General features: G+C 44.6%; 1 protein-coding gene across 2 annotated transcripts in view; it reads left to right on the top strand.

Moving 5' to 3' along the window:
• GALT (galactose-1-phosphate uridylyltransferase) overlaps positions 1 to 24,781 on the top strand; it is a 196,012-nt gene that overhangs the window by 43,358 nt on the left and 127,873 nt on the right. For both annotated transcript variants that reach the window (XM_085628382.1, XM_085628391.1), the window contains exons 2-6: positions 1,552 to 1,721; positions 7,335 to 7,410; positions 8,489 to 8,537; positions 14,169 to 14,298; positions 19,721 to 19,777. In XM_085628382.1, the coding sequence (XP_085484508.1) occupies positions 1,552 to 1,721; positions 7,335 to 7,410; positions 8,489 to 8,537; positions 14,169 to 14,298; positions 19,721 to 19,777 (482 nt within the window). The remainder of the gene's footprint in view (positions 1 to 1,551; positions 1,722 to 7,334; positions 7,411 to 8,488; positions 8,538 to 14,168; positions 14,299 to 19,720; positions 19,778 to 24,781) is intronic.

Below are 24,781 nucleotides of genomic sequence, written 5' to 3'. Positions count from 1 at the left end.
TTAAGTAGAGCTTTCTCCCCCTACATCAATGACCTAATTTATTACACTTATTCACTGTGTTCATTTTGGTTTGCCACAACTGTCAAATTAGTTTCCCAAATTACTTGTATTTATTTATAAAGTTTTTTTATATAGCGCTGACATGACCCTTGTGGGTACCAGAGTGCTTTACAATGTTTAAGGCGACATGTATAAAAATAGCAACTTCTTTAAGGACGGGACCTGGTATAGGACAATTTGCAAAGTAGAACACTTCAGGTCTAAGATGGACAACAACCCCCAAAAAATAATATAAGAACATAATCTGTGAGAAATAATAATACATGCAGAGTAAGGGATAAATCTTGTCCTGTAGTATAGTTCATGTGTTCTACTAGCTGTAGTAATGCGGCTCAGTGTTTAGGCCACAAAATAGTTCAGAATAAGTCAAACTATGTTTTGATATCAGATAACGGACATAGATTCAACTGATTAATACCATTGTCTTACCTCCAGGAAGAGCATTTAGTTTTTCTTTGGGCAGGCTTGTTTTGCATTTTCTTATTTTTCTTTTTTTTTTAATTTATTATAATTCCTCACGGGAACCGTGCCTGCCAATGTTATTAAATCTCTCTTCATGCAAGCGTAAGCATTTGGTTAAAAGAGTCCACACAGCAATGTCTTAAGAGCCTGGGTTAGGGAAGACAGTAGCTGTTCTTATGTGTAGGAAGGTACATTTACCCACAGGTCTCTACTCATTCTATGGCCTCTTTCGTGGCTGTCCCTCAGTTTTACTGCCCAGTGTGGCACTGAGACTTTTTGAAAGTCTATTTCTCTTCTTCTCGCTGCTTCCACATACTTCAGTAGTTGCGAATGAAACGCCTTGCCCATCCTAAGCTTCGAGTCTTGATGTCTGAACCAAATGTTGCCCATGTATTAAGCACTGTGAAGAGTCCCTATGCGTTGTGCTGAGACACCGTTTGCTTCGTGGTGCTGTATGCTCGATTACTCCCCAGAATCCAAAATAATTAATTACCCAACACTCAGTGGCGTAGCGTGGGCAAGGCCACATTGGCGGTTACCCCAGGCCTGAAATTCTTAGGGACTCGGGGGCATTCTTAGGGGCACAAAATGTCAAAAGAAAACTTCCTTGTTCCGGGCGCTGGCAACCCGCGCTACGCCGCTGCCTCCACCCAAGCAAGAATATATATTTAATGATTTTCCAATTTTTGAACTGTACCTTGCACTTTGAATAGTGTTGGCTGAATGCCCTCTATTTTCAGCCCATTTTGTACTTCTAATCACAGCAAAGTAATTCTATGACCTTGTTTCATCAAGTCTGTTGTGATTGTTTATTGATTAATAATTTTACTATTTATCAGTCATCATGTACATATATTTTTATTTGCTGTATGTATATGTGATGTTATGTGCTGTTATGGTTTTATCTTTCAAAACCGAATAAAGATGTACTTACTTCTATATATAATGTTACTTCCTAAGTATTAGCGGATCAATGTGGTGACACCTTTTTTAATTTTTTATTTTTTTCTCCTTTCCCTCAATTTCTAGAGCACCAGCATGTGCGTTACAATCCCCTGCGGGACGAATGGGTGCTGGTGTCTGCGCACCGAATGAAAAGGCCATGGCAAGGGCAGCTTGAGAAACCACCCCAAGAGCATGTTCCGCGCAATGATCCTTCGAACCCGCTCTGCCCTGGAGCAAAGAGAGCCAATGGAGAGGTAATACAACAAGACGCGCTAAGGTTTAATGCTGTTTGCTAGTGGAGGCACTTTGCAGTCCAGGCGTCCATGGGCTGATGCTAATAGTGACAGGAGAGAGTGACAGGAGAGAGAGAAGAGAGAGAAGATGGAATATACACACACACACACTGCGTACTGCGTTCCCCGAAACGTGTAACCGGTATTAAAAACTTTGCATCTGGAATGCCCTGAGAGAGCGTTATTACTTGGCTTTTGGGAATAATAATATATATACTATTGGTTTTAGAATGCTCATGTATGTTCTTACAGCAGTGCAGTATGGTATCTCTAAAATGCAGTTTGTAAGCCCCTTCTCCTCTATCCCAGCTGGCCCTGCACCTAACCCACTCCATACACTCTGCCAGTCATGGCCTCCTTAATTTATCTGGACCCTCCTCATGCGTCGGATCATTCGGACTGCGTGGTCCTCTCCTTTGTGGCGCTCCCCATTACCAACTCGTGGAAATATCCTCCCTCATGGTGGTCAAAGGCTTCCTTCAATGTAATCTGCTTAACTTGGAAAGACTATACCAGTTAACCAAATTGCCTCTCACCGCAGTGTTACTATTTATATGCTGTAAATAGTGAATCTAATTGTAATACCATGCTACATTGTTTTTTTACCTTATCGGAGTCCCTCTACTCAAATCATTATATAGCACTGCAATACCTTTGTGTTACTGCCTCACCTGTAAACGTTCAGTTGTACTATTCAACTTTCTTGTTAGAGGGCTATACATTCTTCGTTAATCACCAATAAAAATATTGGTATTTACTGAAAAACAAAATCTTTAGATGCTACTGTAGACCACTTTGAATTAAAGTCTAAATTCCCCTGTTTCAAGTGTGAGCAGTGCACCAGTCCAGACTTTTTTTTAGCTCCAAGTCCTGTGGCAATAGGGACAACAAGCATTTGCCATGCTGTAGGTCTCGCATCACTGATAGGCCGAGGTATTGGCGTTGCGAATAATGCATTGCCAATAGCTCATACTTTCAGGAATGCGAGACCTAGTGCATTGCAAATGCTTGTGCAGTGAGCCAGGAACCAGCATTGTATGTCTCCGTGCAGTACCGCAAGCTGCTCCTAGAGGTCCCTAGTGAGCAAGGCACCAGCATTGTATGTCTCGCTACAGTACCGCAAGATGCTCCTAGAGGTCACTAGTGAGCAAGGCACCAGCACTACATGTCTCTGTGCAGGACCTCAAACTGCTCCTAGAGTTCCCTATTGAGCAAGGCACCAGCACTGCTGACCTCTTTTGGTCACATATGGTACTGCACCCTGCAGAAGATATGGTAAACCCACCCTAGCCATAATGCATTGCGTGCAAGACAGTGTTACGAGTACATTCAAATAGCTATGTCCTTATATACAATTAGTAGCTTTGAAATGTGACAAAATAATTATTACATTAATTTCGAAATTAGCTTGTACTCTGTGGAACTGATGAAGGGAAATTTATAAACGGTCGCAAATAAATGTGAGATGTTCTAGTGAGCGAAGTAACCACTGCCAGCCTAGTTTAGGTCCAAGTGTGTGTCTTGCCTGAAGCCTTTTAAAAAAAAATAGTGCCTCGAGGCTCTAATTAAAACCTAAGGAGTAACGACGCATGTAACGGAGGTTGTCCTCATGGGCGGTTACAACAAGAGACAAGGCGGTACTAAGGAGGGATTACTAAACCTATTGACCAATGAAAAGCCGCCATTTACACAGGACTGGGACAGGAGCCAATTAAAAAGATGAGCGGTAAGTGGGTGCAGCTTTATGCCCATATCCTAAATACAGCATGTCTCGGAGAGACGGCGCAAGTGCTCCCTAGGTGAGACCTTAAAGGGAATCATGCTTTATTTCCTGTTTGAATCCAATTCCTCTTGTAAACCTAAATAACCACTACAAATTTCCTCCCTCCAGATTATAATGAAAGTACATCCTCTCCTCCATCATGCTCACTCCTGGTGCCAACAATTCTTAGACAGGCAACATAGTGCAGCATAACGGACAGACACTGTACTGTCTGCTTCATTTAAAGTTGTCCAGCTTCTGGCAGGAGGGTAAAGGCCGCAATACTTATTCCCCCTCACGATTTACTTTTTTCCTCCATAATCTTTGAGTTCATTGTCATTAAGTGGGGGGACCAAAACCCACTGCTCAATGTTATTTATTGGTCCCAGGGTCTTATGAGACATTGCAACCCAGATCGTTTGCAGCAGAGCATTTTAAACGCTACAATATACATGTAAATATACAGTAGTCATAAGAGAAATGTTTTTGTAACATCAGAAAATGAGACTTTGTGCATGCTTTTTCTAATCTGAGGGGCACAACCCACTAAAAGAGATTGTTTCCACCTTCTCTGCCAACCCTTCCCAACACACACTACCGTTCAACCTGCCATTTTTATATTAAAGCATACTGTTTCACTATAAATCACTCCCCATCAGCAGTGCTTGATGGAAAGACCCCACATTGCCCCCACTGCCCCTTTTACACAATTCGCATGATAGCCTCTAATCCCTGACCTGCAGGATCCGCTGCCACTTTGTGTCCTGCATCCTTGGCCTCTCTGGCACTCTGTAACCCCCCTCCCCCCCCTAAACTGCAATGCTACTCCACTCTTTACCTCCCTTACCCAGCAGTTAGTCTTCCTGATCACCTCTGTGCTCTGTTTTTATCAAATTACCTGTACAACGCTGTGTTGCCTTACACCGAGGTTTCAGCACCGTCACGTACATGCATCCGTACAAGCTGTAGTGCCTTTGCAAACAGCACCGTTGTGTTGCATACTTAAAGATATTTTTTATAGTACAATAAACCCGTTGTGAGGGATAAGAAACTAAAATGCCAAAGTTCAACTAGATCAGAACTCAGCTAATGGGAAGTGACCTGCCCATTACTCAATCTGTGCTCTTTTATTTAATCGCACTCCAGACAAAACAGGACATGATAAGCAGCAAGATGTAGAGGTCAAACGCCTTTGTAGTCAAAGGTGAGTTACACTTGAATTATTATCAGCGCTAGTTCGTGAAGTATGCTGATTCTAAACTACAGTAGCTGAATTGTTACTCTAAGGGGCTTTGAAATCTGTTTAAGCTTTCAACATCTGTAGGAAAGTGCCCCTTTTTGCATGGTTACCCCCCCACACGTTTTGCCTGACATCTGATGCAACCTGACTTGATGTGCCCTGGGTCCCTGCCAGCCAGTTTCCCATGGCCTGTGTTCTTTTCCAAAACTGTACCTTTATACCCACAATTGCAAATATCTGGCCACAGGTAAGTACCTTGTAAAAGCTACCATGGGTACCAATGGCACTATGACCAGGGAAGGCCTCTAAGGGCTGCAGCACCTATTGCGTCACCCTTAGAGCCCTGTACATTAACAACCACACACTGACACTGCAGGCTGCGTGTTTAGGTAAAGTGGAAAGTCGACATGGCACACATCCCTGTGTTTCATCCCTGCAATACAATGCCTAACGCCTAGATAACTTACCGTCTAGCAGGTGAGGGTACAGTGGCATGAGCCCTGTGCCCCTACAGTGTCTAAGTCCATTTTTAGACATTGTGAGTGTAGTCGAGCCATAAAGAGTATATGGTCTGGGAGTTGGTCATTACGAACTTCACAGATCCATAACCGCTTTATTAAGTACTGGCTTTACTGGTAGCACACCTCTCAGCACATTAAACCCACACTGATGCCAGTGTGGGATTTAATGTAAAATGCACTCAGAGGGTATCTTAGAGATGCCACCTGAAAAGCGACCAGCCTAGGTGTGGTTCCTGAATGGCTACCCACCAGTTGCCACCACAGGACAGGTTTCTGGGCCCCTGGCTAGAGGGCCTCTACTCTCTGGGTCCAGAAACAAAGGCCATCCTGGGCTGAGGTGTCATGCCTCCTCCCCCAGGATGGGCTGGGTCCTCGAAGGAGAAACTTCTAAGGCCTGCTGACTCTGGAAGCTGGTCCTGCCTTGTGCTGCCCCCAGTAACTAGCTCCCACCAGTTCTAGTCCCCTCTTTGGGCAGGAGAATCAGCGGGAAAACCATGCTAGGAAGAGAGGTGTGCCTACCTTTGCCAACCCCACCCCTCAGGTGGGGGAGGTGAGGTGAAGCATATATCTCAGTCCCCTCCATCTTGAAGATGAGGGGACTCCGCCAATTAGGGAGAGGCTCATGCCCCCAATGCCAGTGGAGGGTGGCATAACAGAGTGTGTCCCCCACCCCAAGGAAGGGACACATTGGTCCCGACCTGCACACCCCTTTAAATGCCCCTAAATCTAGTATTAAGGGGCAACCCTGAACCTTGCCTCCTCAAACTTGAGGAAGAAAGAAGGACCGAAGAGCCATCCTGACCCAGGAAAAAGAGGACACCTACTGCTTTCGCCCCAGCCCTACCTGCCTCCGACCTGCCTACAGCAAAGAAACCGGCGTGTCTAGCAGCCACCCGGAGGACCCGCCCTGCACTCACCTTACAGAGTCTGGCTCCCGAGAGCGCTGGATTTGCTCAAGAAAGACTCCCAAGAACATAACCCGGATCCAGGTGACTCTGCGATTCTGCACCAGACTCCCACGCAGTGGTGGGCTCGCCGAGGGTGTGCTGCGGGGGAGGGGCAGGGGGTAGTAAACTCCGGCATACGGCCGAAGGGAGATAAGTATATAAATAAATAACACACTTTACATTGCATGCGCTGCATCGCCGAGTTGGCGTTGCAGCGTGTGCAATGTAAATTGTTTCTAATGCTTAATGCACCCCCTGGATAAGCCTAACTGCTCACCCAAACTACCACAAAGAGAGCTGTTAGTACTTGCCTAATCCAGCCTCTGCTATGCCTCTGAGGAGTCCCTGGACTCTGTGCACTCAATACCTTACTGTTGTATAGTATACACAAAGCCAGCTTCCTACAACATCCATTTTAGCTTAGCTGTCTGCATGAGCTATTATTACCAGTTCCTTAAAATATACATAGAGTGGATGATTGCATGTTTGAGGTCTTTGAAACTCTGGTCGCATTCCAGAGACTACTAAAAAGGTATATTTCGGTTTGTCAAGTTTCTAAATGGGGTACTCACTGTAGCAAAGTTGCAAATGTATCTCAAGCAATAACTAGCCATGCCTTGAAAGGATTGCAACATAGTAAAATCTTGGGGGGGGGGGGGGGGGGAGTGGATGACATTGCTTGCACCTTGTCTGGCTCTGTAGTCATTCCATTACAGAGAATATGTGCGCAAAATTCTTGAGTAGTGTTTCTCCCTCCCCTCCTGCTGTTGGGTGGTGAGTATATCATTCTGCCTCCTGTGGCATGCTTGCATTGCAATGTGTGAGAGATTATTTTACATCTTAAAAGTACACTAATTATCCCTCTACATTTTTATCATACAGATGCTTTGTATACAGTAAGTAATCGATTTTTGTTTTTGTTTTCCTCTTTTTCAGTGCTGGTTTGGTATGGAACTAATTTTTTTATTGTCACACCACAAACCCATCATGCTTAGATGCCTTAGCATTGCTTCTAGCAATACATAAATACTGGTTGGTGAAATCTAGGTGTTGTAAATGTACCCATGCCTAATCGTACCCCTTTTTGTTTCTTTCTTGCTGAAGGTGAATCCCCTGTACGAGAGCACATACCTCTTTGAGAATGACTTCCCAGCCCTCCAGCCGGATGCTCCGGGACCTGGTAAGTTGCTTACATCTCTCAGTCCCTGAGATAGTCAAGTAACCTTCAACTGGACTATAGCTGTGATTAATCAATGTGTGTCTTAGTATTTTATATAGTGCATTCCTCGCTGCGGAGTAGTCGAGCGATGTACATTATTGGGGGGGGGGGGGGGGGGCGGTTTGGGAGCCCATACAAAATTGTGTACATCAAATGTGGATTTTTAGCTTTAAAATACACAATTACATTTCACATATTTACATTTTTAGGCACAGAATTAGAAGGAAGACACTGCCTCTTTTCTCAGCTATACTGCTGATCCGTATCGCCTCTTCCTGTGACGTTGCTGTGTTTTGCACAATTATTTTGCGTTGGTAGGCAGCTCTGATTTCTCCCACGAATACCTCTTTATTGCCTGGAAGAACTTTGGTTCGGCTTACCTTCTCTTTAGCATGATACCAGACTCCTCGCTCACATCTGTGAATCCCACAAGGGCACCATAGCATCCGCTGAAGCCACACATTCGAATACTGGGAGTCTGGTGGATATTACCCATGAAGAGGAATCTGGACAGTCAAAGGTCCATGTGGCAGATGTTGATGCTATATTTATAGGATCAAGTTTTTAGGGTTCATATTGAGATGAGAGGGTACTTGCTTTGTGGGACACTGCATGACAAATTAGTCTCGGTTTCAACACCATGAGCTTTGTGCCTTGCAGCCTGCACCCAGATTCATAACTAATACCATGTAAAATTGGGATCAGGCACAACATTTCAAAGTAACCCATTCTGTGCCTGGTCATAAGATTGCAGCCTGCTGCCTGGCATCCTTGAAATCCATATACAATAGCCAATCCAGAGCCAGCTGAGTACCTAAAGAAATAACCCATAACTGACCTGCAACCGCATGGATCAAGGAAGGGCCCTTGTAGAAAGAGTCTGTATCCTTCTGCTGTAATAGGAAACACTCAAGCTGTAATAGGAAACACTAGGAGGCCGATGTGTAATATACAGCTGCATTTAGAGTCTCTGGTAAAATGTTACTTACTTTTACAACCCATAGAACAGGAGGGCTTTACTCTGGTCTTTTTGTTACAGGTGACAGTGTCCACCCACTGCTTAGAGCGGGATCGGCCAGAGGAGTCTGGTAGGTGAAAACTGTTGAACTGATGCACTTAAAATTGGACAAAGTGTGGTCTAAGCACATGCCTGGTTTACCATTGCTCAACTAAGGGAATGAGGCCAGTGCATATGATTTCTGGGTTAAGAGAGAGTTTACTCTAGAAAGCGTGCAACGTGTGGAAATCTGTTACCCATATCCATTTATGAACAGTTACACGAATATAATTCCCTGTGAATATAGTTTTTATTGGCACAATTAATGCCTAGTATTGATTTGCCATCATGGGCCTTGCTTTACTCAGCACTGGGAAGCCTTCGGGTAGCTATGCGCTTTACAAATGGTATATTTGATGTTTCTAGCACTTACTTTCCACGGTGCTGTGTTATTCACAATTTGCCACCGTTTCTGCTGCTTTTGCGCTATATCGTTTGATACAGATCTTGAAATCATAATAATTGAATAAACACAATTTAGGAATAATGCAAACCTCACATATCGTTTATTGATTACCGTACGGAGTTACTTCTGATGGCCAGAATCTCCCATGCAGAACATTGGTTTCTTTATATACCTAGTGGGCTCTGGACACAAGCTCTGGGACTTTTGATATCTTTTTTTTATCCTCTGGAACTTTTTGGTATTCTTATGTCATGTGTCAATTAAACCAACCCTTGCCACATGGTGACGCATCTTAGGGCCCCCTAAGGGTTTTGCTGTTACTATCCTCCAAAAACCATTTTCCGAAACGATACAAAATCTTTTATATCAACATCACACTCAACCATATAGTAGTCGCCCTAGGCCCACACACTATTCACTTCCTTCCACACATGACACTTGGGAACTTTGCCTACTAGACCTACTACTAACCATAGGTGTCAAAACTATCCTGACTGACTGGGAAAACCGCAAACCCCACTTCTTGTCAGACGTGGTGGACCTGGGTCTGCTTCATGAGACGTGCAAACAACAATAACTACACCCACAACTTCAGCACCAAATCTTCCAGAAGCTACAAAAAAAATTAGATACATATATCGACAAGACTAAACCTCCTTAAATCCTCTCAAACATCCAATGATACGATCTTATCAAAAGCTGTCAACATACGCACTACTGTAAACATTACATCAATATTCCTACATTATCACACATTACTTTATGCATCCTATTCACCACCCTTATTCTGCTTTCATTGTCTTTCCTGTGTTCCCTCTTTGCTTCATTCTCTCTCTGTGTACTTTTCCCCCTCATAATCTGTAAACGATGCAATTCAGGACATCATACCATTCCTGTGTAATCAGTTTATATTACATGTATTTTTATATCCTGACCATGTGCATGTTCTTTTCTTATGTTTCTGTTCTTTTTTTCATTTAGTACAAGCTCCAATGAACAATGTACTGAAATGGCAAACTAAGCATCATGCTTCAATATTTACACAAATTGTGTTAAATTTAAGGAGCCCTGAAGCAATAGGGCATAAAACCCTTCAGGCAAAGTCCCTACTAGAGGGAAGATTACTCCATGCGGATTTAGGCAAGGGGGAGGGGTCCTATCTTCCACTCACCATACACTAATGAACAGCACCGCTAAACACATACTTAATCTGAAAAGCAGATCAGAAAGGGACATCGATGAACTCAATGAGGCAACCTATTTCGAAGGATTAGTGGTCCCTAGTGTGACTGCAGTCAGGACCAATTTTCACTTAGTGCAGGTAAAAACCCTCCGCGGAACGTACAATGCAAGAACGCATCTCCTGAAGCGTGGCCGCTAAAAAGCAATACCTGTCTCAGAAGGTGTGGAGGACATGGTTCCTGTATTCACATATTTTGATCCTGTTAAGTGATGCAATTCATACTAGAAATGGGTTGAGGTTGTAATGGAGGAAAACTAAACTGTTGCTTGGAGCAAGTACAAAAATGCTGGGAGTATGGAGGATCAGGATGTAAGAAGGTTTAAAAACTATTTGTAAACTAGGGCTGTGCAGTGGCTAAGGGAGACTTGCCCTCAAAATGGAGAAGCCTACAGACACCGACTGTTTGTGTGAACACCTATAGTAGTTTCTCTCACTCAATTAAGTGGGTCACGCGCAAAAACTGGAACATTCTGAATGCAGGGAATTGGACTAAAGGCCTCTCTTTGCATTCAAGTGCAGTCAAAACCTGAGAGACAAGTTGGTACATACAAGACCCCTCCCCTCCCAGAACACCATACATGAGACTATATGGGATCTACCACCAGTGCAGGGTAATTTCCCTTGTGATTCATGCGGAGTGTGTGCATATACTGAAAGGACCACATGTGTTGACATAGGAACTAACATCCTCTGGGAGCTCAGACAACATACGAATTGCAACTGCGACAAACTGATTTAACGTATCACTTGCCCTTGTGGCCTGGGATATGTCGACACGGCAACCTGAAAAATCAAAACCCGTATCACACAGCGTTGCGGTACCATAAGATGCAGGAAGATCCCAACTAAACTGACCAGTCATTTCATTGAACAGGGCCATACCGCCAACGATCTACGTTGGACGGTATTAGACAAACCAACACCACCAACGACAGTTCAAGAGATGTCTCAGTTCCTTTTTGTCAAAGAACAACGCGGAGTGTTTAGGGTGAGAAGTCATGGGATTAGTCTGAATGATGAGATACTGTGGACCTCTCTACCCTAGCGTACCGTTCCTCTTTCTAACCCGCTTGACATTTGAGCCCGACTTAACTAGTGCCGGTGTCCCTAGCGACAATATGACTCCTCCGCTCAAGCAGCTTGCATATATGATCATAACACACAGTGACTTGCTTTCCATCTCGGTTGTGGATTGGCTGTTCTTGAACACTACATCTTGTAGCGTTCCCTACCTCATTTTCATTAATTACAGAGGGTCCTATCTCATTTATGACATTGTGTCATTTAAAGCTTTAAAGCTATGATCTCTATATTACATTTTTATCTATGGCACCTTCCTGAGGTAGTGTAACTCCCTCCCTGGTCTTTTAGCCAGGGTTATTGACGCTCTTCGCTAGTAGCACCGCATGCTTTCCATGGTGCGCAAATCGCCTTGTTTATAGTAAACTCACCACGTTTTCTTTTACTGTTAGCGGCTTATATTGAGCTCGCCGCATCGACGGTTTCATTCTTCCTAAGGACTGCAATTCCCTTCTTTACTCCTGGTGCTTGACGAGCATGTCATTCTTGCCACCCTGCCCCGCCTTTAAATTAAGTAGCCACGGCTACTGCCAGTGTCCTTGAACGTGGCGTCTGTCGGACTCTCTATGGACACTCTGAAGGTAAGCGTAGCTTTGGAGCTACGCTCCATAGACTACCTATAGTAGTTTTCAAACCTTTGCATGCCCACACTATATAAAGAGAGAACACCACGCAGAGCGGCCCTCGTTTATTTTGATTACACGCAATTTCCTTTATTTTATTTTCACGCGCATTGTTTTACCTTCCAATTAGCAATGCAACGGGGTCACTTCACTCCTCCAAAAGTGGTTGCCTCGAGCATGCCTATAAGTGAAGATAGTCTAAACTAAATTCACCTCTTTCTCAGCATTCCTCTAATTCACAAAGCTTTTGAAAAACATAAACACTGCTTTTGCTGTCTGCGTTCCATCCCACTTTGTGTCTTGTCTTCTTTTAGTCAACACAAAGAGCAGATCGGTGGAGCACTTTCACCCTAAACTGTCTGTTACTATTATGCCTTTGGTACGTATTGGCACCCCATCGGGACCCTATCTACTTCTTCGTTGTTATCTCTTAAATCAGCTATTACGGCTATTTGCTATACCTACGGCCTTGCTGCTTAATCATATGGATAGCTGCGGCTTGGCAATAATCCGCATCAGGCAATTGACACATGTAGGCAGTTCCTCCTCTGTGCCTCAGCCCCTTTTGTATTGAGCTTTGCTGCTTTTAAGGTCGAGCCTGAGACGCGCTTGCACTGCTCTGTGAGGCATGCTGCATTCAGGTAGGGACTTGAAGCTCCGCCCATATTTTTCATCGGCTTTTGTTATTGTCCACTGTAAACTATGGCTGTTCATTGGTCAAAAAACATAGTAGTCCCTCCTTAGTACCGCCTTGTCTCACTTTGTAACCTCCCATGGCGACATACCCTGCTACGTGTGTTGTTACTCGGTAGGCTCTAATTACAGCCTCTGAGCGCTATTTACTCCAAATACTTTGTCCTGCCTGCTGTTGCAGGCAGGACACACTCTCTCCTAACGTTTTTTTTTTTTGATATAACAAGGACGTTAGGCATTTGCAATGCAATAGGTCTCGCATTCGCATTAGTCTACCAAACACAAAGTCCAGTTTGGCGCCTTTATACACTCGAGTTTCTCCCATGATGCCATGCCACACACACACACACCTCATGTCCTTCCCTCCAGGATGGTGTGCATCCTGACCCCCAACGCCAGGGTATCTCAAGCTGAGACACAACACCCGACTTCTGCCGTGTCTTTTCATTCTTTTTAATCCTGACCCAGGCAGACCAGAATAAAGCTGAACGCCTGCTCTGGAGTTAGTTATAACCACGTTGTTCGCATCATCCTTGTTTATACTACAGCACATCGCACACTCTGCTAGCCTCACCACTCCACTGGCTCAGGTGTTTTAATGTACTGTAATAACCCCTATGAAGAGGTCCCCCGATTAAAGACTGAGTTGTAGCCGCACCGTGGTCGGGTGTAAGGAGAATTCCTTTGATGAAGCATGCCACCTCTGATGGGTGAGGGATTTCATCCTAATAAAGGAATACCCCATCCGATTTCTAGGTTCCTAGCTTGCTCTCTGTGTTAGACCCGAGTATTTCGTGGTGTGAAGTATCTATGAGTTGGGAGTGAATACCCGCTGGTCCCTAAATCTACCCTGGCCCTCCTTATGTGCATTTCTTTTTGCTGCTTTGATGATACCTTCCACGGACTATAATATTTGACATTTGCTAATCATCAGCCCAGGCAATGGATATCACTTTGCTACTTTTATGCATGCAACACATTCAACCAAAATGTGCAGACTCGTCACACCATCTCGCCGTGTTATATGTTTAAACGTACCACAAGCTTGCAGAATATTAAAAAATATGGACAGACGTACACAGGCTTCATACAGAATGAACAAAGACAGATCCTGGCTAGCTGCATACAGAGACCTCACAAATAGTGTGTGCATGCATAACCACACTAAAGGCAGATGTGCTTGTTTGTTTGTTGCTGGTTTCATATTGCTATGGTAAACGTTACTGTTTTTTATTTTGATATTGAGATAATCCTACCAGTGCAGAGGTAAGTGGGTATTTGCCTAGGAATGCATTATAGTGTTAGATTATGCTAGTATGTTCATCTAACATACCACAAATTATTCGTTCAACTACTCCTGCTCCTCCTCCTACTCTGAAAGAGTAAGATTACACCTGTATAGGAGTTGAAAAATCTTACACAGTCCATGGCTGTTGAGGTCCATCATACCCAGCAGGCATTCTTCCTCTTTAGGAGGGAGCTGCAGCGTGAGAAGTCTTTGCTTAGACCAGAGTGTTCCAGTTCCTTCCATTAATTTGATTGGTATCTTGTATGACATTCCCTTCCCTCACTCACTGATTTCCCTGATACTTATTTTCCATGTTGTCTCTTTGCCAGCACAGTCATGTGTTTCCATCCTTGGTCTGATATGACACTCCCTCTTATGACACCCCCTGAAATAAGAGTTGTGATTGACAAGTGGGCAGAAATCATGAGAGAACAGGGAGGAACGTACCCATGGGTGCAGGTAAGCCAGATGTTAATTGTATTTATTCTTGTCCATACACAGTTCTATTATACATTTAGTATTATTCATTAGAAATCGTAATAATTAATTTCTAGGCTCTTTTCTGAAGGTGTGTTATAGTGTACAAGGTGTTTAACAGATGCAAACCTGTTTCCCTTCTCACTTGTTTACATCTTAATGTTTTCCAGCTGACAAATGCATGGTCAGCCAGTGAAAACTGCTCTTTTCTTTTCAACAATTTTTCCACTCTTCTACTCAATGTCCTTTCCCTCACCTCTCTCCCCTTTTTCATTTGCCCTCTCAGTCACCTATTTTTCAATCTCAACCCTGGCAAGTGGTTACTCCAGGCCCTCTCCACTGTCTACCCATCCTGTATCCTTGGCTCTAGGGGGTGTCTCCCCAGGCTTAAGGTACTTCCCCCTCAACCATAGTGCGAGAGGCTCCAGTATCCTTCAGGGCAGGCACTTTCCTCCCATTGATACTAACTTCCTGCACAAATCCCATTGTATTAGGGTGGTTGTGCTTTAGAGCATCTGGGCCCCTCTCCCAAACTACGTTGATTGCAACCAGCCTCTCGTGGGTACCTTCACCCATGTGTAACATACTTGCTATCACGGGTGTTGCTGTGTTAAGTTCCTTCTCATGACCGTCTCTTTGTGGCACTTAAAACAAATCTCTTGGGCGCAGATGTGATTCCTTGCCTTCCCTTCTCATGATGCTCCTTCCAGGACTCACCGTTACTATTCCCATGTTTCCGGGTTCCATAAGAGTTACCCGGGCCCTTACCCTTTGGTTTGGAACCATTATGTGGAAAGTTCTTCCTTCCCTTTGGCATAGAACTATGCTGCTCCAGCCCTAACACTTATCAGCTAACACTGCATGTTTTGTTGGATCCCTCTCTGTCAGATCAGATGGGTATTGCCTAAGTGGGGAAGAGCACTCCTCCTTGAGTTGCTCTGTCACCATAAACTGGTTAAGAGACTGAGAATCCTTGGCCTCCATCCTTCATACCCACTCATTCCAATCACTCAGTACACCGTGAATCCAAACGGAACACCACCAGCTCTCTTGCAGTCACGGAATCTCTGCAGGTATTGAGCTGGCTTCAGCTCAGACCTCATAATGAGAGCTTCCTTCATTCGCTCTTAGACCATCTAGTACGCCCCAGGCATCCTCCCAATAACAGCTGACCCTTTCATTGGCCTGCTCCCCATTAAGGCAGCTGCCTTAGCAATCTTATTTAAGACCCTTGCTTTACAAGCAACCTCAAAGCCCACAAACCATTCCAAAATGTCCTGACCTTCCACATGCACAATCTCTTTTGGAACCTTGGCCACAACCTGACCCAAACTGGAAGTAGAGTCACTTATCCCATATCGAGTTGTCATTGCTGCCATCCTAAGTTTCTCTCCCTTAAGGGCTATTCTTTATCTTCCTGGCTTTCTTTCCTTTTCCTTGTGTTTCTCCTCCCAATTGTTGCAGGGATTCTGCTCAGGAACAGAACTATGCTTGGGACCATATAACATCAGTATGTAGAGGACTGAGTCACCATACCACCTCTGTATCTATGAGCCCGAGTCGGACTAGCTATTGTGCCTCACTTGCCCTCCTAACATTTCCCGAGAGACAAGTGATTTGCACCCCAGAACACAACGATCTTGACCGTCTCAGGGATCGCTGTTGCAGGACAGAGCCTTTCGCTCTCTCACTCGTACTTGTCCAAAATAAAACAAAAAAGTGGCACAAAGAAGTTTACAATGTTTATGTAAATTATCGTGCTCCCAAGAGGCAATAATTGTCACAATCTTGCCGATAGGCGACTGCCAGATCGGTGCTCAGCTGGATCCTCACATAGGGAGTCCTCCTGGTAGGGCTCCCCACATGACCTTACTCCCTCCAGGGCTCTCCTCTTCCTCACAGGGCACAGTGGTCTTGGCAGGCCGGCGATGGTGCTCCAGGCTCCATGGCGGCGGTTTCCCTAGGTGATGTCCCCTCACCCAGCAGGGAGACGAGCAGGCCTTGGACCCAAGTCATGGTCACAGGCAGAAGTCTTACAGAGCTTCCCTTTCTCACGCAGCCCGTCTAACTGTTTGACAGATGATCAATTTTTGGGGCCTCAACCTCCCCTTCTTATAGCCTTTTCTGAGACACCAAATGTGATTTAGGGTCTGGGTCTTTGGAGGTTTATGTTGGGGTTCTACCTCTTTTGAAGTGAGCACTTCTCCTTGTCATCTTCCTTCATGAAAGAGGACTGCCACAGCAGGCAGGGCTCTGAGGGTGATTGTCCACAACACAGTTCATGGGAGTGACCAGAGTTCACACCTGGATGTCGGCCACCGTGATATGTGCATCAAAAAGTGAATCCCAGACCCTTAGCCCTGCTATTTGCGATTCTCTTATCAACCCCGTCTCCCTTCCTGAGATGTCGAGGCCCCTTCCTTGTGATCTATCGCGGACTTAAAGAGCAGTCTTTTGAAGTGCAAAGGGAGTGTTTCCTTTTGCCCTCCAGTGTGTCCCTACCGTGCTCACAGTAATGCAGCAATACATAAATCTGTCTGAGGGGGGGGGATTCCTCTCCTCCCCAAGTCTTTACCATGCAGGCCTGGGCTTCCCAAAATGGAATCCAGGGTGCTCCATATATTGTACGATTGCAGGCCCACTCATTCAGTGTACATTCATTCATAACACACTTTCAGTCAGCACTAATACCTCTGCATTGTACTCTGACATGTGCATGCAGCAAAGACGCTCAGTCCATGCTCACTGTTCAACACTGAAGACTTTCTGCGTTTGAAGCAGGGTGTGCTCTTTATAAACACACACACTGACAGCACACTTACTTGCTATGTGCGCGCTTCACAACACTTCACTCTTCAAATTGTGATCCATGCAAGCACACAAACACTCATCACATGTTTTATCGACACATGCATTACGCAGCACTACATCTCTCATGTAATGAATCCCTCTCTGCATACATTTACCCAGTACATGTACTAACCACACATGCACTGCAGAGTACTGCTATCTCCTTGTACTGTACCCTTTCCAGGCACACATACAAATAATGCAGAGTCACTACTCTTGTGCTGTGAAGCACTCCACAACTTGCCTGACCTAGGTCAAAGGTGAGTTAAGGACACAGTAGCAGAACTTTTTAAAAGGTGAGTGAGCCTGTAGGCCTCGCTCCAGAGACAGAGAGTAAAAGGGTCCTGTTGACTACTACTAATCAATAATCTGAATGCTGCCACCACCACCGCGCTCGTGCTGATCTAACTTCTAGTGAAGGAGGTATGTTTCCAACATTATGAAGGTAGCCCTTTGGGCGCCCCCATTAGACAGGCCTATATATAATGTCGTACACGCCTGATCCGTATTCGCCTATGACAAAAAATCAGCATTAGGGATCCAGACAACAGTACAGTTGGGCACTCAGGGCAGGGGTGCATGTCTTTACCATGCAGAGGACTTTTCCATTTCAACAATATATTTTCTTAGTCAGGTTTCAGAATTTTGTTGGGCTTTGAATTGATTACTGAGGAGCTGTTTCACTCCACTGCTCTCCTAGGAGTTTTCTGATGACTCGTGCAACTCTGCTTACTTAAGTTCTCCTCAAAAAGTTGATATGATAAATACAACTGCTGTATACCGTTCCTCCTAATTGCAGTGGAATGGATTTTTCAACAGCTGCATAAAAATCTACCAATAAGGCTGAGCGTTATAAAGCAGCGCTTAAATACACCAATAATGTAAGATGATCTGCCACAGTAATTGTGGAAGAGTAACTGATGAGAACCTATGGATTGTGTAGATTTTGCCGTTGGATGTAGTGCGGTACCTTTAGCACACATTACCTTGCTGCAGACATATATTGTGCACAGGTTAACCATCACTCAGTTCCCGCAAGGGTTATGTCGGACTGAGTTTTAGCTGGAAAACGTTCCTTTGAGCTACCATTATTTTAGGCTACATTCTTCATATATGTACAATTCTGTTTATTTTTTAGCCTTAGTCTTGTAGTCAGTTTCATCGTCCTCATCAGGTGTAGAATTGCTGGAGTTCTTGGACGGTGCTTATATGTAGTGCCCAAATGTGAAATCTGTGCTATGTCCATTGATTGGTAGTTGATGATTTCTCATAAAAGTAAAGTTGTTCTTAGAACATACTAGAATATTCTTTAGAAATATGGAGTGATTTTTAGTTGAATCCACTAATCTCACTGGCAGAAATGTCTACAACTGCAAATTTGGCATTAACTGTTTACAGCAACCTGAACTGCTACTGATTTCACAACTTTTTAATAAACTTGGTGAATTATTATTTTATATATAGACATTTACCCAAGCTTCCCTTGGCATATTGTGTTCTTCTTTTTTGTAGGTTACAGGGACACAAAATTCAGAGGGGCTCTTGATTCTATGAAGGCCTAGCTGACCACTGTGAACTGGACTGTGCAGGAGTCCTGGCTGGAGAGAGATCTGATGCCTGGAGGCATGTTTTAAACACTTGATGGCTGTAGGAATGCCCATGACGAACTTTCATAGGAGTTAGAGAAAAGTGGGAATTAATTATTTCTTCCACTTCCAGAAGTCTGGGTAAAGGAGCTGAGACTTCCCCAGGGAACATGCAATCTCAGTGGACAAGAAAAACAAGTTGGTCCCTCTCTGAGGTTTTTACTGTGCTGAAAAAACGCTTTAGCCGGACCTTGCAGTGAGGGTGTCTTGCCTCGCACAGCACTTCCTAGCCACAGCTTCCATCCTTGCCCCGCTGGTGTATTTTTTAGATCCAAAAAAGTGACTACGTTAAAAGGTCAAATGTTTGGCTGGGCAAATTGGCAAATATACCCTAGTGGCGAAGCGACTTTGCTGGCTACAGAATCAAGCTTTGATCTTCTCAGAGTTTGTGACATCAATTCATACGGCTTAAGTGGGAGTTTGACGATGGCGTATGTAACTATGGATTATTTGACTTGAGGAACCTTCGCCAGCTTCAGCTTCTTGCCTTGCCCAGCCAGAGGATTTGGAGCTCCAGAAAATAAACTAAGTCCTGAGGTAAAAACCTTAACAGGAGTGTTGCTCATGATGTGCCCACCCTCTGCTCCATCATAGTAGGCCTGGAATTTCACCTCGTCCACCATTAACTGATCTCAATGACATAGGCCAGTGTTTTGAAAGCCAATAGTTCAGTCTTTTGGGAGTACAAGATCACTGCTCATGCTCTCGTATACACCATCAGACCAAATAAAAAGTATGTCAATATTTGCATAACACAGGATGTAGTGTAGTGCAGGCATGCCACCCCTTTTTCTCTAATATGTTTAGATGTAATTTATCACCTATTGAATTTTGAAGTCTTGAGTTTGGAAGAGATGTATTAAAAGCCAAGTAAATAGACCAACATGTTTGTGTCTTCTTCTCTACAGATATTTGAAAACAAGGGTTCAATGATGGGCTGCTCAAATCCTCATCCACACTGTCAGGTAAAGTCCTTCATCCCTATTTTATTATTTTAATTATTTCTAGTGAATGTTTTGGAATTTACAGTAGTGCATAAGGGACACAACCACATTATGCTCAAACGTGAAAGACTGTTGTTTAGCGTATGTGACCACGAAGGTCCAGACAATTCTATGAGTACTCGAGAGACTGATGGTTTGTACAAGGAGGAATGGTGCAAGGATGTTTAGCGTTTCAAGCAAAGTAGCAATGTATGGCTACAGCGCCCAACAGGGCCTTTTCTTGCAATTTAGAATTGAATAGTGGTGATGCCCCACAGGTGCAGTGTTACTACGCCCTTAGAAATCACCAACCCTATCTACAGGCAATAGCAATGCTGTGCAACCTAACATTACCTATAATGAATGCCTCTAAACGCATATCAACTTTAGATTAATGCCAGCTATCTTTTATCATTGTTACATACAAATATTGCAAAATCAAGCTGAACATCTGTGTTTACCTTTTAGTGTATGACATTTATGAATGAACCCTCTATTTGAGGATAGTCTACAAGACCAAATTTAATGTTTAAAGGAACACAAGTATGGACAGATGCACAGATATTATAACACCAATTTGTATTTTTATATGTTATATTTATTCTTAATTCACAATTACTTATTGCAGGACAGTGTGACCCTTAATAGTCTCCCAATCATGGGCGTGGAGCATGAGGTTCTCTTATGGGCCATCGGTGATGTGTTTTTTTCGTAATATGAGTAAAATTTGCTTTTTTTTTTTTTATCGAAATCACTGAAAGCCTCATCAAAGTGTACATTTCTCTATCTTGGCATTCCTGACATCTTCCATTAACAAAGCCTGGACTCCAATCATGGTCCTGGTGTGTTCTAATCCTATTGGTAAACCAGGGTTGTGCAATTTGCACACACGCTGATTGTGACTACACTTCTAAATTACATCGTGAATTGAACATTGTCAAGGAGTCTCAAAATGGCCTGTCTACTGAATATTAATTATGTAGTCTGCAATTTGTTGGGGCTGTTGTGATTGGCTGCGAATGCAGGGATGGATGTCATCAAGGGACAGCAGACCTCCATCCCTGCATTTGTATTCCAAAAAGAGAAACTTTTTTGTTTTCAAAGCAACCCTTGTCCGATAAAAGGATGGGTGCTGATTTAAAAAAATGTTTCCCATCCGGGAACATGTGGGGAGGTGGCAGTGGTCCTGTGGACCACTGCTCCCCCTTGAGGTTACCAGCACGATTCCCAAAGCGGAATCCAATCTTGTGGGGACAACATCCCCTTTGTGAATCTGTTAGTCAGTGAGTCAGGTGGTAAGGACATCTAAATCAGGGGCTCCATCTGATCCATGCCAGAAAAATACTGCACCCTGCACCTGAAATTATCTGTGAACAACTTGGGGGCTGTATTTAAATAGATTATCAGTTCAGGTATTTTCCCTGTTATTTGGAAAATAGCCTCAATTCTACCACTTTTGAAAAAATCCAATTTAGATCCAGCCGATCCCAGCAACTATAGACCAATCTCTAGACTACCCTTCCCAGCAAAGGTATTGGAAAATGTGTTACATTTTCAACTCGCGTCGTTCATCTCTTCCAAGGAACATTTAGACCCATCTCAATATGGATTCCGGGAGGGGCATAGCACTGAGACGGCCTTGGTCATGGCTGCCGAAGAGTTCAGATCAATTCTGGATGCTGGTGGCAAGGCCGCCCTGATTCCGTTAGATCTATCGGCGGTCTTTGACACAGTGAATCATCAAATACTGGCCAACAGGTTATCAGATTTAGGGATAAGAGGCACCAACCCTAAACTGGTTAAATCATTTCTGTCTAATAGTGTCCAATCAGTAGAGACGGGAGCCTTTTCATCCAAGCAATTTAAGCCCTCACTGTTCAATCTCTGTTACCCCCTTGGCTAAAAATATTAGGGAGTTTGGCTTCTCTGTCGTCTCCTACACTGATGATACTCAGTTAGTGATGTCAGTCTCCAGTAACATGGAAGAGACTGCAGATTGATTCAATAGATGTATTACCCAGGTGAACCTGTGGATGATCTCCAATTGCTTAAAATTGAACGGTGGAAAGATTGAGGTTCTCCTGTTGGGTACAGATACCTCCTTTCGGACACTGAGTTGGTGGCCTTCTAGTCTGGGAGACCTTCCAGTCCCAGTGACGAAGGTGAAAAACAAAGGGTTTATTTTTGACGACAATCTGACCTTCAAAAATCCGATCAGTACTCTCACCTCTGCAATCTTTTTCATGTTAAAGATAATCAGAAAAATTCATCCTTTCATACCGCCTGACACTTTAAAAACATTTGTGACCACATTAGCTCTGTCCAGACTGGATTATGGTAATGCTCTTTACGTGAGTATACAAACGCAGTTCTTACAAAAGTTACAGCGTCTCCAAAACGCGTCCGCTAGATTGCTCCTGGATATCCCTAGATTTTAGCCAGTCTCCCACGGTTTGAAAACTTTGCACTGGCTTCCAGTCGTAAAAAGGATTACATTTAAATCCCAGTGCTTAGCATTTAGGGCATTGCACGGTGCCGGCCCTGAATATTTGAAGGATCATCTGATCTGGTGCATGCCCTCTAGAAACCAAAGGTCTACACACAGCAAATTTCTAAGACCCCCAGATTTAAGAAAGCTCGTTGGGGTGGAAGAAGTTTCATCTTGGGGATGATTAAAATATGAAACACACTTCTGACTGACAAAAAGAACAGTCCAAAGCTGTTATCGTTTAGAAAATCGCAAAAAACCTGGCTCTTCGCCAAATAGAAATTTCATATTACATTTCTCACCGGCAACCTTCTGGGTCTTTCTGGTACCCGCTCTTGGACTCCCTCGGGCATTCTTGCGCTATATAAATGTTTAAATCAAATCGGTTACCACCAGCAATTGCGATCACAGATCATGAATACATTCCACTGAAACCCCCAAATGAGAGCGGGGGGAGGTGCCTCTTTCCTGCCCCCTCTTATTTTAGATTTTTTTTCATAGATTGCATAAGTCCTCTTTCGAGTAAAGAAGACTTTTATAACTTGTAAAATGCTTTTGATGCATTTTAAAGAGGTGTTTTGGGTCACAAATACCATGGTTGTGTGAACTGCAGGTTTTGAGACCATAAAACATCTTTGTACAAAAGCCCTCTGCTCCAGTATGTTTCCTACTGTGTTTAGAGTAGTTGTAGAACTTCTGAGGAATTCATAAAGAATCCCAGGAGTACGCTCGAAATCTGTGCTAGACTTGGATATTCAGGATCCATCCGGTGGAAAATACGCTTGAGTAAATGATGCTGAAATGTGCTTTTTAGGTCGCAGCTGTTTGGTATGTGAAAGACATCTTGGGGTATTTCAAAAAGCAGACCTGGAATGCACTCTGACGGTTGCATTTTATTGCTTTCCATTTGCTGGCTTAGGCTCTCCAAGTTCACTTTGTCTCTTCCGATACCAAAACCTTATTTACCAGTATCCTTCCGTTAGCTCCCTTTCTGTAAACAGGCTTGTACATTTTGTTCTCATCTCATCACATTTAATGTGCATTCAAAGACCGGTCAAATGTCAAGCTGTGTCTTGGTGGAGCCTGGTGTTCACTTTGCTTTCGGCTGACTTCAAAGTGAGAGTGTTTATAGGAAAGTGTGTTTTTTTGTTTAGCCATTTTTCTTTTTGCATTGTTGTAAAGCTCTCAAGTTTGCGCTATATAAGACCACCATAACATTCATTTAATGTTTTTATATTTAGGTATGGGGACATTACATTCATTTTTTTTTTATTTAGGCACAGGGCGATTAATTTGCTCAGAATTGCAGGATGTGCAGCGCCGCCGGGACTCGAACCTGGCTCCCCGGTGCCAAAGTCCGCAGCTCTGGCTGTAACGCCACATCCTCTCCCCTATGGGCATTGCAGTATGGGTCACGGTTCTGTCTTGTACGGCGGGGTAGGAGGGACAAGCATAAGAGTGAAGCGATCCATTTGGCCGCCTTTCTTCTGTTTCTGCCTCTCAAGGAGCCGATGTGTCCTTCCCTGGCCTGCCTCAAAGGCAGCGCTCCCCACCAGTGTGCACTGACGCTCCCCAGCAGTGTGCACTGACGCTCCACAGCAGTGTGCACTGACGCTCCACAGCAGTGTGCACTGACGCTCCACAGCCGTGTGCACTGATGCTCCCCAGCAGTGTGCACTAGCGCTCCCCAGCAGTGTGCACTAGCGCTCCACAGCAGTGTGCACTGACGCGCCACAGCAGTGTGCACTGACGCTCCACAGCAGTGTGCACTGACGCTCCACAGCAGTGTGCACTGACGCTCCACAGCAGTGTGCACTGACGCTCCACAGCCGTGTGCACTGACGCTCCACAGCCGTGTGCACTGACGCTCCACAGCCGTGTGCACTGACGCACCACAGCCGTGTGCACTGACGCTCCACAGCCGTGTGCACTGACGCTCCACAGCCGTGTGCACTGACGCTCCACAGCCGTGTGCACTGACGCTCCACAGCCGTGTGCACTGACGTTCCACAGCCGTGTGCACTGACGCTCCCCAGCAGTGTGCACTGACGCTCCCCAGCCGTGTGCACTGACGCTCCCCAGCCGTGTGCACTGACGCTCCCCAGCCGTGTGCACTGACGCTCCCCAGCCGTGTGCACTGACGCTCCCCAGCCGTGTGCACTGACGCTCCCCAGCCGTGTGCACTGACGCTCCCCAGCAGTGTGCACTGACGCACCCCAGCAGTGTGCACTGACGCTCCCCAGCAGTGTGCACTGACGCACCACAGCAGTGTGCACTGACGCTCCACAGCCGTGTGCACTAACGCTCCCCTTTCCCCAGTCTTGCCAAGCAAAGCTGCTATCCAGCTGCCAGCCAGACCCTCCTAAACCAAGCAGCTGGATCATGCCGCGGTGCCTTAACAGCACAGGATTACCTAACACATAAACGACTCCTTGTTTGGCCTTGAATAGCGGGTGCTCTGCCGCCTTTTTTATGCTCGCTTGAATTCTGATCAGTGC

This window comes from Triturus cristatus, chromosome 2_1, assembly GCF_964204655.1.
Source record: "Triturus cristatus chromosome 2_1, aTriCri1.1, whole genome shotgun sequence".
NCBI classification, from domain to species: Eukaryota; Metazoa; Chordata; class Amphibia; order Caudata; family Salamandridae; genus Triturus; species Triturus cristatus.
The sequence above is the reverse complement of the archived record's forward strand: the minus strand, read 5'-3'. Positions and strand labels throughout refer to the sequence as shown.